We start from the raw sequence: 15,711 nt of genomic DNA, 5'->3' as shown, positions 1-15,711 counted from the left end.
TACTATGACCTGAGAAACGTATTTCATTCCTGAAATAATAGGAATGAATTGTCTCAATTTGACATTTTGTTAGAAGTTTGAAATCAGGGTGTTGACATAGCCAAACTCCCTCTGAAACCTGTAGGGGAGAATTTCTTCCTTGCTTTTTCCAGCTTCCCAGTGTTTGCCCACAGTCTTTGGTGTTCCTAGTTTATAGGCACATCCCTCCATTATCTGCCTCTGTTGTCACATGACTGCTTTCTTGCTGTGTGTCCTTGTCCTTCTCTTAAAAGGATCTTAACTAATTCCATCTGCAAGGACTCTATTTCCAAATAAGGTCATGTGCTGAGGTACTGGGGTTTGGACTTCCACATACCTTTTTGAGAGAGACAATTAACCCATAACAAACCCATCCATAGAATTTTTTATTTTGGTTATTCTATTTTTTGGTCATAAAATTTCCATTCGATTCTTCTTTGTATCTTCGATTTCTTGATGGAGACCTTCTATGCTTTCATTTTGTGAAACTCATTTCATTTCAAAGTGGTCATTAAATTGCTTGCCTAATTGCTCATCAAAGCAGTTTTAGGAAGACTGCTTTAAAATCCTTGTCAGAAAATTCCAACACCTTAGTCATCTTTATATTGGTGTCTACTGATTTTTTCTCATTCAAGTTGAGATTTTGTTTTGACAGATGATTTTCAATTGTTTGCTAGGCATTTTGGTTACTATGAAACTGGATCTTCTTTAAATCTGTTTTGGCAGGTCTTCTGTGACACCAGGTCAGTGGGGGAAGGTAAGAGTTCCATCTTGCTATTGCCAGGTAGAGGTGAAGGGCCTTTCTCCACTCAGCCTCTGCTGACACTCCAGGAGGGAGGAGCTCTCATTACTGTTGGGTCAGGTAGAAGTTCAGGTTTCCACTGACATCACCCTGGCTGAGACAGGGAATGGTGCCTTGTCTCTCCCTCTCATCTCACATGGCCTCCATTGGCACTGCATGGGACAGGTCCCGCTCTTGCCAGCAGGGCCTTCTCTGACACAGCCCCAGTTGGTGGTAGGGATGATTCATGATAGCTGGGTGGAGTGCAAGTCCCCACATCCCGTGGGGTCTCCAGTGACATTGTGGGAATGGCTGTACCTTGTTACATGTGGGCAAAAGTGGAAGCCTAAACTCCCTACTTTGCCTTCGCTGACAGGTGTGGGATGGAGCCGCTCGTTTCTATGTGTTTGACTGCAGTGGAGCAGTGTTGTTTAAGAATTTTTTCTTACTGCCCCTTTCCTGGTCCTTTGGCTAGAAAGAGAAGGCTTTTGTGCTTTTTCTGGTATGTGACAGTTGGTGTTTTCGGGTTCCCCACTTCAGCAGCACCCAGTTTGGGATATATGAGGCAAAAAGAAAACCAGGGAATTCACTGCTGTGCCATTCTCTGGGTTATAATGTCCCTAACTGGTCTGGGCTCTTCTCTCTACCATTCAGGGACTTCTTATGTTTGTTTGTTTGTTTGTTTGTTTGATTGTTTGTTTTTAAGCTCGATTTAGCAGGAGGAATAGGAAGAAGTGTGTCTACTCCATGTCTTCCCTGCCTCTCCTGGTATTTGAAACACCTAAGGAAACAATATAGAATATTCAAGATGCTGCCATTTACTTCTTACAAAATGAGACAAATTAGATAAGAAGAAAAGTACAGTTATTGTGGGAACAAAGATAGTTTGTTCTCTCCAAATCGTAGCCTTAAGTTCAGTTTCATTTGTCTTTACTTCTGTCTTCTCTAAGTAGAAATTTATGTTGGAGAATTAACTGGACAATGGACATTTTCCTTGCTAACATTTCATGTTCATGTATGATTGTACACATTGTGATTTAAAGAATGAAAATGGAATCATTTGTTAGCTAGGAAATTACTGAATCCTTATCAGACCCTGATGAGACTGAAGAAAAAGTAGCCATGGGGAAAATTGTGTTTGAAGTCATCCTCCACACTCACCGTGAGTTAATTATGATCACTAATTTTCATATGTACACAATGTATACATCTCTTTAATATTAAAATATTTTGAAATAGGCAACAATGTGATCATAAAAAGTTCCACTGTGTGTTACGGTTACCAGTTGGCCATAGCCTAATGGCACAGTCATTTTAACTGAAATCATGTTGGGGTGGGGTGGGGAATTCATCATGGTGAAGCAATATCTGATGTTCACATAATATAAGGTGATTTGGGACTACAAAATGGAAAATGTTACAAAAGTACAGAATGTAAATAAATCAGAACTACCAACATTGTAACCATTTCAAAGTTACAAGGTGAGTTAGAGATTATCTGCATTTTCATTTCCTGGAAGATGTGAAGGATGAGACAATCAGAGGAATACAGTACTGCTGGGTTTAGTGCAGTGGTTGCAAAATGTTCAGAAACTAATTATGAATATTTGCTGTCTTAAGCCATATGCTCATAGACTAACTTGTGTATTTCATTACAGATTAAATATATTATTTAGAATCTATACAGTTACTGAAGTGCCCTGTATTTGGCTGTAGAATTTAATATGTAAAAGATAATGGTCTTTTTCTAAAATACCTTTTGTAAAAAAATATTCTCATTCAGAGAAAGGACTTCACAGATCTGGTTTTTTCTCACAATAAGCAAAGTGAACTTGTTTCTTTACTCTTGTAGTAATATCACTGAGACCTCCAGGCAAAAATAATGAGAATATACAGAATACAAAGAAATTAATCTAATTATTAGATTTGTTTAAATGTTGCAAAACTGGTGTGTGTTATAGATGAAATATTATATATTATAGTCTGTAAACAAAGCAGGGGAAAATGAAAATCTGTTGCTCTGAATTGTGATGAGCTGCTAGGGAAAACCTTTGTGCTTTGCCGTAGGTGTAATTTCAAAGAACTGAGTGCTCAAAGAAGGACCAAAGCTCTCTTTTTTTTTTTTAATCTTCTATTTATTAACATAAAAAATCGTCACTGAAGATTGGCCTCGCTGAAGCTTGGAGATATAGAAATTTCAATTTTAGCATCAAAAGTGTTTTGTGTGTGTGACACACTTCCCTGATGGGTTTGAAAAATTGACAAAAGAAATACAACCATCACGTAACTATAAGAGTTTGCTTGTTTGATGATAACCTGGGGTCAATGCCACCAAATATCAGTCTATAAAGTTTCCTTTACATACATTTCAAATGCTTTTATGATTGACAAGAGTATTCAAAAAATTTAAATGCTGAGATTACAATGAGGGAAAACTAAACCTTTGGTAGTCACAATCCAATCAGACAATGGGTCCTATATTAGTGATCTCATGCTGTGTAACAAATTTATCCCCAAATTTAACTGCTTAAAATGGCATGTATTTATTATCTCACACAGTCTCTCAGGATTGGGAATCATGAAATGCCTAGAGGGTGGTTCTAGTTCAAGGACTCTTGAAGGAATGCAGCCAAACTGTCAGTTGGGGCTACAGTAAATAATCTGACCACCCAAATGGGGAAGGATTGATTTCCAAGCTTACTCATGTGGTTGTCTACAGGCTTCTGCTCTTTGCTGGCTATGGGCAGGAGTCTCAGTTCCTTGTCACCTATGGCTTCTCCATAGGCTACCTGAGTACCTGAATGTCCTCACAACATGACCACTGTTGTCTCCCAAAGTGAGAAATCTGAAGGAATTTCAAGGAGGGAAGCCACAATCATTTTTTTAAAAAGTGATTTTATTTATTTATTTGACAGAGAGAGAACACAAGCAGGCAGAGAGGCAGGCAGAGAGAGAGGAAGCAGGCTCCCTGCTGAGAGCCTGCTGTGGGGCTCCGATCCCAGGACCTTGAGATCATGACCTGAGCCAAAGGCAGAGGCTTAACCCACTGAGCCACGCAGGTGCCCCGCCACAGTCATCTTTAACCTCATTTCAGAAGTGATACAACACCACCTCTGCTTTATTCTATTGGCCATCCCGACAAACCATAGTACAGTGTGGGAGGGAACAACACAAGGCTGTGAATGCCAGGAGGTAGAATCATTGCGGGCCATCGTGGGTGGTGGCGACCACAGGTCCAAAGCAGACTTATGACTTGGATTCACCTAGAATTCACCTAGAGGTTAAAATATACCTCCTCTAAAAGCCATTGTTTATTATCAGGGAAAAATTACATCTGAGTCTACTAGTGACTATCCAGACAGACCACAAGGGGCAACTGGAAAGCTGCTGACATTTCTCTGCCAAAGTCACACAACCTCTCTGTCACCTGAGTCTGCTAAGTATACTAAGCATTAACAATTCAACTCTTAGCCACACTTTTTATGGGGATTAATGGCCAAATTTAATTTCAAAAATTAGTATGATCTATAGTATAGCCTTGAGAAGGGTTAAAAATAAATAAGGGAGTAATATAAAAATATGCTGTCAGATGATTACCAATCACATGCTTGTAAGAATAAGGTCTTAAAACTTGATGATGAAAAGTTAGAAAACAAGAGACCTTTCAGGTTTCTTCTCAGTTTGAATAATTTAATTGGATTTTATAATATCAGTAGGAATCAGTGACTGCTTTTAGCTTTTCTATTTTAGGTGGTAGATAAGTCACTCTGAATACTTCTGGTAGTAAATTGCCAGGTAGAGATACAATCATTAAAAATTACTATAGAAAATTCTCAGCTTTTTTGTAAAAGAGATTTCAGATACTTTTTAATTTCAGAAAGTCTTCTAAGAGGCTTCATATAAATCAGCTGCTTGAAACTCACAAATCATAAGGTACCTAACCCAGGAAAAGCAAATACAGAGCAGTAGGGCATAAATAGCTCTACTGAATTTATACATATAAATAAGTAGCCAATTTTAAACCTACTATGATTTTTTAAATCATTAAATAACCTAGCCATCTGGTTAAGTCAGGACCTATCTGCAGATTAGAAAGGCTATTTAAAAGACAGCAGTGGCAATAAATGAGTTTTTCTTAAGACTTCACATTATCTATGCTTAGATTTACTCTCAGTCCTAGTCAAGATATGCTCCTAGATGCTCTACCTTTCAGGGGAAGGAGGGAATTATTGCAGGTCAGGAAATGGTGATTGCTACCTGAGGAGGAAAAGGAGACTGGGTAGTGCCTGGTGCTGACTTTAGTTTAGCAGTCGTTCTCCACCTAAGCCGCATAATAGAGTCAAAAGTCTCTGCGGTGAGACTCAGGTGCCAAATATTTACTAAACTCTCCAGGTGATTTCACTGGGCAGCCAAAGCTGAGAATTTTTGTCTTGGGACAGTAGATCTGATTTTAGCGACCATCAGAATCATCCGGAGAGCATGCTGAAATTACGGAATGCTGGGCCCCATCCCTAGAGTTTCTGGTAGGTAGGTCTGGGGTGGGCTCAATAATTTGTGTTTTTAACAGGTTCCCAGATGATGCTGATTTGCTGTCCTATGCTTTGAGAATCAATCTTACAAGAGTTTGGCTTTTGTTCTATTTTTACGAGAGTTCAGTTGTGCGCAGGGGTGTGGGGGGAGGGGTGAAAATTGGTAGAAGGAGAGGACAGAAGCCGCTAGTCTCCCCACTTTCCTGGCCCAATCCCCTTCCAAGCTGAATGGGAACTGGAATCCACCACTGCATCGCATCTCCCCTGTTTTCTCAGTCTTTATTTCACAGACTGAGTAACTAAAGGTGCTTCAGGGGTCATTGAAGGGTCCACAGCTGTTTAGATGGCGGTTAACCAGCCCATTTTAGCGGGCTTCTTCGCTCACGCACACCCTCCCTCCGAGGCAGCCTGCTCAAAGCAGCCCACTAGCCTTTCTCTCCTCCCTGCCCCGCCCCCAGAGTCTCTGCGTAGTTGCGCAGACCACGTGCCCGGCGTTCAAAGCGAGCAGCGAGAGGAGTTCGGTGGGGGCACTGCGTGCCGCGCGCAGGCGCGAGGAGAGAGGCGCTGCAGCCGCTGTCATGGCCTGTGTCAACCCCGTGGTAAGGACGACGGGCCTGGCCTCTAGGCCCATGGTCTGTGAGAAGAGAGGGCTGGTCCAGGGGTCACGGCAGCCCAGGCCTGTACACACGCTTTCCCCTTCAGGCCCTTCACAGCCTTTCAGAAACCGTCACTCTATGTGGCCCCGGCTGTTCGCCTCCGCTGTGGAGGAAGCCGGTGAGGGCCAGTAGCAGCGCAGCCGGAAGTTGGAACCCGCCGGCTGAAGGAACCGCCGCCGCCTCCTCCCCTCCTTTCTCACTGGCACTGAGGCTGTCTGGACGAGGTGGTTAGAGCTGGAGCTCGCGGTAACCCTCCAGTTTCCTGTGTCTTGAGGAAATTCCCTAGTTCAGTTGTACTCTTATTCTAATTCTTACTTCCGGTGTGGCCATTGTTGATTCCGAGCTCTATTATGTACCTCAAGTAAGAAGTGATGTGGTATTTCTTGTGACCCAGGCATATTTTTGGAGTTCTCTCCTACCCCGCGTTTCCCCATCCTGAATGCTTAAGTACGCCATCGGAATTAAACACAACCTTGATCTCCTGCCCTTACAGTGAGAATTGACCGGCTAAATGGCACTTGTGAAACGCTCCATCAATTTTTAAAAAGCTGAATTAAAGAGAAAAACCAGGATTCCCCTTTATTTTCAGTTCACCTGAACAAGCTTGGTATTTGGTGAAAGGCAGTGTGCTTGTCCCGGTCTGTTATTTTATGGGTTCCATGTACATACATGCAGCGTAAAAGGGTCCATTTTCAGAGACCCATTATTTCATCGTGTCTCCATTTTTTGATGCTAACGTATTTTAAGAGACGTAAAATACTCGGGCTTGAATATAAGTTTACCATGTGTACCCTTTTATCTGATGGTGAACTCTGCGGAGGGCGTGTGAGTTTTAAATAGAGAAGAAGTTAAGATGGATTTCCGGACTATACATTGTTCTGATAAAGATATTAGGGAAAGGGGGCGCCTGGGTGGCTCAGTGGATTAAGCCGCTGCCTTCGGCTCAGGTCATGATCTCGGGGTCCTGGGATCGAGCCCCGCATCGGGCTCTCTGCTCCGCAGGGAGCCTGCTTCCTCCTCTCTCTCTGCCTACTTGTGATCTCTCTCTCTCTGTCAAATAAATAAATAAAATCTTTAAAAAAAAAAAAAAAGATATTAGGGAAAGAATATAAAGGCTAACCTTAGTTTCAGAAGAGAAAGTATGTTCAATGCTTATTTTGCTTTTTAAAAATTGTGTTCTAATGGTTTATTTTTGACAGCTGCTCTTATACTCTGAGGGTGGGTTTTTTTTTTTTTTTTTAAGATTTAATTTATTTATCTGAGAGAGGAAGCATGAGAGAGGAGAAGATGGAGGGAGAAGCAGACTCGCCCTGGAGCTGGGGGACGGATGTGGGACTCAAGCCCAGGACTCAGGACTCTGGGATGGTGACCTGAGCTAAAGACAGGCACCCTCTGAGGGTAGATCTTAAGGAAGTTTTTAACCCTAGGACTGTTTTCTTGCGGTAAAAGTGATCAAACTAGCTGGGATGAACACCGAAGTATCACTTTAGTATGCCTTTATCGGGGTAAACTGTTTGAGAAGAAGCAACTAATCTAGGGCACTTAATCTTAATGGATATGCCTGTGAATAACGTGGTACTGGTTGGCCTATTTATAAGTTTACCTGGGATCTTTATAGGGATTAATTTTAAACCTAACTGTTCTTGATGTGAGTGGGAGTATTTAGAGAGTATTTACCGGGTAGTGTGAAAAAGCAGTCCTAGAATGCCACAATTTTTATTGCCAAATCTTATGGAAAGGTATAGTTCATTCATGTTTTGGTTAGGTTCTGTTAGGAATCCATTTTGGTGCACTTGTACTTTCACTTGACAGTGGTTCAGAATATTTTTTTGGACTACAGGTATTTTGGAAGTAGGATAGTCTTTGGTTACTCTATTGTAAGTGCTTGTCTCAGTCTTACGGCTTGCAATTTATTCATATATGTGAAAGTAATGTACTGAACTCTAAAAACTCCTTTGGCCGCTTTGAGAAAATAAGTTGAAGACAGTAGGTTCGTTTCCAGCTGCCTTAAATGAATTTATGTTAAGTGAAATAAATCAGTCAGAGAATTATCATATGATCTCACTCATGTGGAATTTAAGAAACAAAACAGGATATAGCAGAAGAGAGGAAAAAAATAAAACAAGATGAAGTCAGAAAGGTGACAAACCGGAAGAGACTCTTAATCGCAGGAAACAAAATGAGCATTGCTGGAAGGGAGAGGTGGGGGATGGGGTAACTTGATGATGGACATTAAGGAGGGCACGTGATGTAATGAGTGCTGGGTATTAGATAAGACTGATGAATCACTGACTTCTCCCTCTAAAACTAATAATACATTATATGTTAACTAATTGAATTTAAATAAAAAAAAATAAAAGGGAGAAGGTTAAATTCTAACAAAAGCCAAGGGACGTAATTGTAACCTACCATCTTGATGAATTATTAGCTCATATTTGATTGTAGTTCTTTAAGTCAGCCTTGTAGATAGCCTGAGACTATGGGTCAAAGCTAACACAATTTATGGACAGCTAAGATTATACTGGAAGTAGATCACATTTAGTAAATATCTTTATGGTGGTTTTTCTTTAAACCATAAGAAAGAATACACTGCATGTACACTGAATACCTTCTTGATAGTTTAAAATGTTAACAATTGCTTTTTTGTAGCCTAAACTCTACAGATCTATAATTGAAGATGTAATTGAAGGAGTGCGGGATCTATTCGCTGAAGAAGGTATAGAGGAACAAGTTCTAAAAGACTTGAAGCAGGTTTGTAGACAATGCAAGTTACCCTTTTCGTTCTTTCTTCTTAAAAAATTTATAAATTTTAGTTTTAACCCCTCAGTATAGTTGAATGCTTACCCATTCATTGTGCCATCAGCTGACATTAAAAAATTAAAGACCTAAATACCCTTTTTTTTTTTTTTAACATTTTCTTCTCTGCAGCTCTGGGAAACAAAGATTTTGCAGTCTAAAGCAACGGAAGACTTCTTCAGAAATAGTGCCCATTCACCTGTGTTCACCCTTCCGTTGCCAAACAGCTTGCACCAAACATTGCAGTCATCAACAGGTTGGATACAGTTAGTAAATTAGTACTATTTTGGTCTTCAGAACACATTCTCATTGGTGGTGGTTTTATATTAGGGTAATGTTCTTAAGGTGAGGGGGCTTGGGCCTCAAAACCATTACTATTAAATGAACACAATAAACCATCATCTTGTAATTATGGGTAACAAAATTAGGTTATTCAAGCCAGCTTTTGAAAATACTGAAGTCCACAAATATGACCAACTGTTAATTCAGAGGAACAAGTTACATCATTTGTGGGCTATTGGGAATACCCACAGTTACTTCAGAGAATTTGATTGGGTTGTGTCAAGGAGTAACTGAGCCACCATTGCTGGAAAAAGCAGTGGGAAAGATGGGTGGTTGCATGCTTGTGCATTCTTTATCTTTCTCTTGCTTGTTGTATATATTATAAATCTGCTGTTGTACTGGAAGCAAAATAGAGAGTTAACAAGAATATGGAGATTATTCAGGCTACTTCACTGTTTTGGGTATTATATAATCATGGCCAGAAATTAACCCTGTGTACTTTTCTTCATTTCTTGGACTTGAAACCTTTGCTTTTGAGGGAAATAATTTTCCATATTATGTGTATCAATTTAAACTGGAAAAAAGTGGCTAAGATAAATGATACTGTTTTATCTTTCTAGCCTTTATTCCTTTTCTGATTCTTAAAATTTTTATACTATCCTAATGTATGCATGTGTGTTGTCTGTATGTCTGCATGCAACACACACACACACACACACGTTTTATTTTGTTTAGTTGAATTAGATTGATGTCTGCCAGAAGTGAGGGTAGATTTTGGATTGGATTGTCAGTAATAACTAGGTTGTTCATTGCACACTTGGGAAAATTCAAAGGAAAATCACATGGGACAAAGTGAAGAGAAAATAGTAAGGAGGCTAGTATCTTGTTTATTATAAAACAAGAGAATTTAAGTGTGGCAGCAATTATAACTTGAAAATGAAATAAGTTAACAATGAATATTGAATTCCCAGATGTAACTTTTATCTAATGTTATGCTTCTAAAGTATAACTTTACTCTGTTAGCCACAGAAGTTTTAATTACTAAGTTAGCACTTTGAAACATTTTACCTCAGTTTCTATAGTTTTGATTATGCTTTTGTTTTTGAGTTTTTAATTAGGTCATCCCTTTTATTTCTCTATTTAAATAACATTATTTTCCTTATTGAAAGTTTTCCTCCTTTTTTTTTTTTTATTTTATTTTAACCTAGGAGTGACTTGGAGGGTGGCCAGTGTGGAGGAATGAAAGATTAGATTGTTTTTTATCAAAAGCAGTTAACACTTCTCAGGTTCTTTGTCATTCAAAATTGCAATACCTGTATTTGCCGCAAGATGGTAATATTACCAGTGATTTAAATCACAAAATAGTCTTGCAACTAATATGTCTGGCTGGCTTTCATTCCTCACTGTATTGCTATTCTCTTTCTTGGAAGTTAGAGTAATAGAAATAATTACATTTGAACAAGACAGTTTTTATTCTTTTCTACATCATTTATAATGAAAAGGCTTAGGAGAAAGTACACGTCCTTTAAAAATGCATTACAAGCCTTGTTTTTAATCCCTCTTCATTTCTAGGTTCCCTAGAATAAGATTCTTGAAGTAAATAGCCTCATAAAATTGAAGTACTTCTTAATTATGTCTTCTCATTGTAGGCTTTTAAAAGCCTGATTAAAATAATCTAAACTAACTTACTTCTACAACCTTTTTATCTCTTGATAACAAGTTCAAATTAAATCTACAATGGAGTAAGTCATTTGCCTTTGTTCCATCTTTAAAGCTTTTTGCTCTGTCATATTTTCTTTGACTCTGTTATCCATTTGCTTAATAATTTCCTGTATTTTCAGTTGTCAACTCTTTTTTTGGTCTCAGGACCCCTTTACACTCCTAAAAATGGAGGACCTTGAAGAGCTTTCTTTATGTGGGTTGTTAAGTATCAATTTACCATATAAAAGCTTAACACTGAGAAACTTAAGGTTTTATAAATTCCAAAAATTGATGATATGTTAACATAATAACATATATTTGTTAAAAGTAACTTTTCCAGAACAAAAAGTATTTAATGAGAGGAGTGGCGTTGTTTTACTTTTCTGCCAATCTCTTCAAATGTCTGGCTTATAATATAAGGTAGCTGGATTCTCATATCTATTTCTAAATTCAGTCTGTTGTGATACGTAGTTTTGGCTAAAGTATATGAAGAAAATCTAGCCTTCCACAGATGTATAATTGGAAAAAGAGTGTTTTTATAGCAATTTCAGGTAACTTGATACTACACTAAAACTCAACAAGTGTTAGTTTCTGAGAGTTTAGCTACAAAGTGGAATCTGAAACTTCATCAGTGGACTTTGTATAATGTTTAAAGATCACTGGTGTGTCTTGCACTTTGAATGACTCCTTAACCTGTGTGTGATTTTGTAACATAAGTTAGTTACTTGGAAAATACTGTTTGAGTTATGTACTTGACACATTGTTCATTATACAAGATTAAAAAATACTATTAATATCACCACACATTTCTTCAGAAAAATTGGAAAGCTATCAGGCTAACTGTGGTGGATATAAAGTTTATAAAATTAAGAAGATTTTTGGTTGAAAGCTTGACTTTTACCATTGCCAAACAAATACTGTCAGTTTGTTTTCCTTGAAGTGACGGGCATATTTGGTTCATTTTCAAACAAAATGACTGCCAAATATCCATGTCTGAATAACCATAGTTTGTGGCACTTATTCTTTCAAGTAAAAATAATGTTTCTTAAAAAGGTGAGGCTAGATCAGCTCTCAACTTAAATAACAGCACCAGTCCTTTTCCATGTACTTCCTTGTGTATCTGAATGCTGCAGAAATGCTTTGTGTTCTTCCCATTTCATCCACAGAATATTAAAGTATCCTCACCGGTTGAAATTTTATAAAAATAGTTCTTTATGGTTACATTTAGGAACTTCTTTAGTGAAACTGTTTTATTGTTGCTGTTGTTTATCTTTTTTACTGTGAGTGGGTGGTGATGGAGAACAAATAAAGGGGCCACTAGCAGGTTTGGTAATACTGCTTTAATTCATGCTAAGATGCCCTCTTTCTCTCTCTCTTTCCCTTTCCTTCCCTCCCTCCCTCCCCTCCTTTCTTCCTCCCTCTTTTCTCCCTCCCTCCTTCCTTCCTTTTTTTTTTTTTTTTTTTTTGATAGAGAGAAATCACAACTAGGCAGAGAGGCAGGCAGAGAGAGAGGAGGAAGCAGGCTCCCTGCGGAGCAGAGAACCTGATGTGGGGCTCGATCCCAGGACCCTGGGATCATGACCTGAGCCGAAGGCAGAGGCTTTAACCCACTGAGCCACCCAGGCACCCCCTTTTTTTTTTTTTTTTTAAATAAAGTAGGCTCTACACCCACCCAGCATGCAGCCCAATGGAGGGCTTGAACTAATGATGCTGAGATCAGGAGTCAGATGCTAAGGGCCCCTGGGTGGATCAGTTGGTTGAGCCTCCGACTCTTGGCTTTGGCTCAGGTCATGATCTTGGGGTCCTGGGATGGAGCCCTGTGTCGGGCTGTGTGCTCAGTGGCCAGTCTGCTTGAGATTGTCTCTCTCTCTCTTCCCCTTCCCCAGCTCGTGCACATGCAGTTTCTCTCCAAAAATAAAATCTTTAAAAAAAGAAGTTGGAGACTTAACCAAATGAGCCACCGAGGCACCCCAAAGTGCCTTCACTTTTACTCATCATTGCTCTTCACTATAAGTGCAAATGTCAAAAAAGAAAAAAATATATAGTGAGAAATGAAAAAAAAAAAGATTTTTATTGTGTTGGTATTATAAAAAATAGTCTGACCTTGTGAACACCCTGAAAGGGTCTCATGGACCCCTGGGGGTTTGCAAAGTACAATTTAAGAACTGCTATTCTATTCTTGGGGTGATTATATATAGTATGTAATCCACTTTTTAAAAAAGACATAATGTTTTTAGGACTTTATATTCACAACAAATTTAAGAGAAGGTACAGAGACTTCTCCTATACCTCTTGTCCCCAGTCATGCATTGTCTCTTCAGTTATTAACATCCCCCCACCAGAGAGTTACATTTGTTAACAATTGATGAACCTATATTGACCTATCATAAACACCCAAAGTCCATAGACCACGTTATTGCTCTTGGTGTTGCATGTACCAGGTGTTTATGCAAATTTATAATGACATGTATCCATCATTACAGTATCTTAGAGTATTTTTATTGTCCTAGAAATCCTCTGTACTACTCCTATTCATCCTTTCCTACCATACCAACGCAGGGCAACCATTGATATTTTTATTGTCTCCATTGTTTTACCTTTTTCAGAATGTCCTGTAGTTGGAATCAATCATGTAGTATCTAGCCTTTTCAGATTGGCTTATTTTACTTAGTAATATGGTATTAGGATTCCCTCATATCTTTTTGTGGCTTATAACTCATTTCAACACTGAATGATATTCCATTGTCTAGATGTGCCAGTTTATTTAATTGTTCACCTATAAAGCACATCTTGGATGCTGCCAAGTTTTGGCAATTAGGAATAAAGCTGCTGTGTGGAGGTTTATGTGTGGATGTAAGTTTTTAACTTCTTTGGGTAAATACCAAGGAGAGTGATTACTGGGTTGTATGCTTACTTTTGTAAGGAACCACCAAATTTTCTTTCAAAGTGACTGTGCCATTTTACATTCGTGAGTGAGGGTCCCTGTTGTTCCACATCCTTGCCAAAGTTGGGTGTTATCAGTATTGTGGATTTTGGCCATTTTAATGGGGATGTAGTGGTATCTCTACATTTATCTCATTGTTTTAATGAGATAAACATATCTCATTGTTTTGATTTGCATTTTCTTGATGACTTACGATATGGAGCATCTTAAATGCTTTTTTGCCATCTATATCTTCTTTGGCAAAGTGTCTCTTAAGGTCTTTGGCCCATTATTGGGTTGTTATGGTTGAGTTTTAAGAGTTCTTTGGGTATTTTGGATAATAGCCCTTTATCGCGTATGTCTTTAATGACATTTTTTTCCAACCTATGTCTTTTCATATCATCTTGATTTTTTTTTTTTCCCAAAGGAGTTTTAAGTTTTTATAAAACCTGGCTTATCATTTATTTCTTTCATGGGTTGTGCCTTTGGTGTTGAATGTAAAAAGTCATTGCCATACTCCTGGTCATCTAGATTTTCTTCTATTTTCTAGGAATTTTGTAGTTTTGCATTTTACATTTAGTTCTGATCTATTTTTAGTCCTTTTTTTTTTGAAGGGTATAAAGTCTGTGTCTAGTTTCATGTTTTTTGCATTGGATAGCCAGTTCAAACATTTGTTGAAGAGACCATCTTTGTGCCATTGTATTGCCTTGCCTTTTGTGTTAAAGATCAAGTGACTATGATATATGGGTCAGTTTCTTGGCTCTCTGTTCTGTTCCATTGATGTGTTTGTCTATTCTTTCACCAGGTAACACTACCTTGATTACTGCAGCTTTCTAGTAAGTCTTGAAGTGGGGCAGTGTCAGTTCTCCAACTTTTTCTCCATGAATATCACATTGACTCTTCTGGGTCTTTTGCCTATAATTCACTTGTGAGAGAGAAATGAGATTGCATTAATAATAACCTCAGAATAATAGGTCTAAACTAGGACTGTCCTGGGTTAATTGAGACGTGGGACTCACTTTGTCCATGATTGCCCTATTTCTAGAGCAATTCAAATCTGTGCTATTTGGTCTTCATGTCATATAGTCTTTTTGATGAAACTATCATTGTACGAGCAAGAAAGGGAAGAATAGGAATTTTGAGAAGTTTGTGATGGCTTTCATCTTTGAGTGTTCAGACTCCTTCAGGTACAAACTACATGTCCAACTGTTGTTGAATTTAGATCTGGTGAAAATTTCAGCAGTGCTGTTGGTTCTTGATGTGATTTGAGGTAGAATATTCAGTTTGGTTATCAGAGATGTGTATATGCTAATGAGTAGTCAAAAAGAATATTGACCAGTCTTTGCACCTCTTGAGTCATGTGACTTGGATATTAAGATTTGGAATGATTTAAAGCAGGACCAAGAATTGTGAAGTTATTAACTGCCTTACTGTATCAAAGACTTCTTGGTATGTAAGAAAGAAATACTCTTGTAGATGTCACAGTGTAGCATCTTTTCTTAATTTACACTTCTTAAATGACATTTGTGGGATTGAATTCTTTCTATATTGTAAAGCCTATTGTTTGTGAAATTTAATATTTCTAGAATATATACATGAGGACCCAAATTCTAACACTTAGTTTAAGTAAAGACACATATTCAGTTAAAACTTAATTGGGGGGGCACCTGGGTGGCTCAGTGGATTAAGCCACTGCCTTCGGCTCAGGTCATGATCTCAGGGTCCTGGGATCGAGCCCCACGTCAGGCTCTCTGCTCTGCAGGGAGCCTGCTTCCTCCTCTCTCTCTGCCTGCCTCTCTGCCTAGTTGTGATTTCTCTCTGTTAAATAAATAAAATATTAAAAAAAAACAAAACAAAACAAAAAAAAAACAAAACTTAATTGGGTATTGAAACCATCTTGAATATTTTAAAAAGCATGTTTCAGGCATATGTAATGGTATATATAATTTGTGGAAGTATGTAAATGGCGCCTTTAGTATCAAAATTAACTAAGAGCTGCATGAAACTTCACTATAAAACTGTTCA

At 38.4% G+C, this 15,711-nt stretch overlaps 1 protein-coding gene across 2 annotated transcripts in view; it reads left to right on the top strand.

The window, feature by feature from the left end:
- The first annotated feature begins 5,906 nt into the window (after positions 1-5,906).
- GTF2A1L (general transcription factor IIA subunit 1 like) overlaps positions 5,907-15,711 on the top strand; it is a 46,069-nt gene continuing 36,264 nt past the window's right edge. Inside the window, exons 1-3 of one of the 2 annotated variants that reach the window (XM_045979833.1) lie at positions 5,907-5,927; positions 8,634-8,735; positions 8,913-9,036. In XM_045979833.1, coding sequence (XP_045835789.1) covers positions 5,907-5,927; positions 8,634-8,735; positions 8,913-9,036 — 247 coding nt within the window. The remainder of the gene's footprint in view (positions 5,928-8,633; positions 8,736-8,912; positions 9,037-15,711) is intronic. The other variant, XM_045979834.1, reaches the window with a different exon arrangement.

Source organism: Meles meles, chromosome 15 (genome assembly GCF_922984935.1).
Source record: "Meles meles chromosome 15, mMelMel3.1 paternal haplotype, whole genome shotgun sequence".
NCBI lineage: Eukaryota > Metazoa > Chordata > Mammalia > Carnivora > Mustelidae > Meles > Meles meles.
The sequence above is the reverse complement of the archived record's forward strand: the minus strand, read 5'-3'. Positions and strand labels throughout refer to the sequence as shown.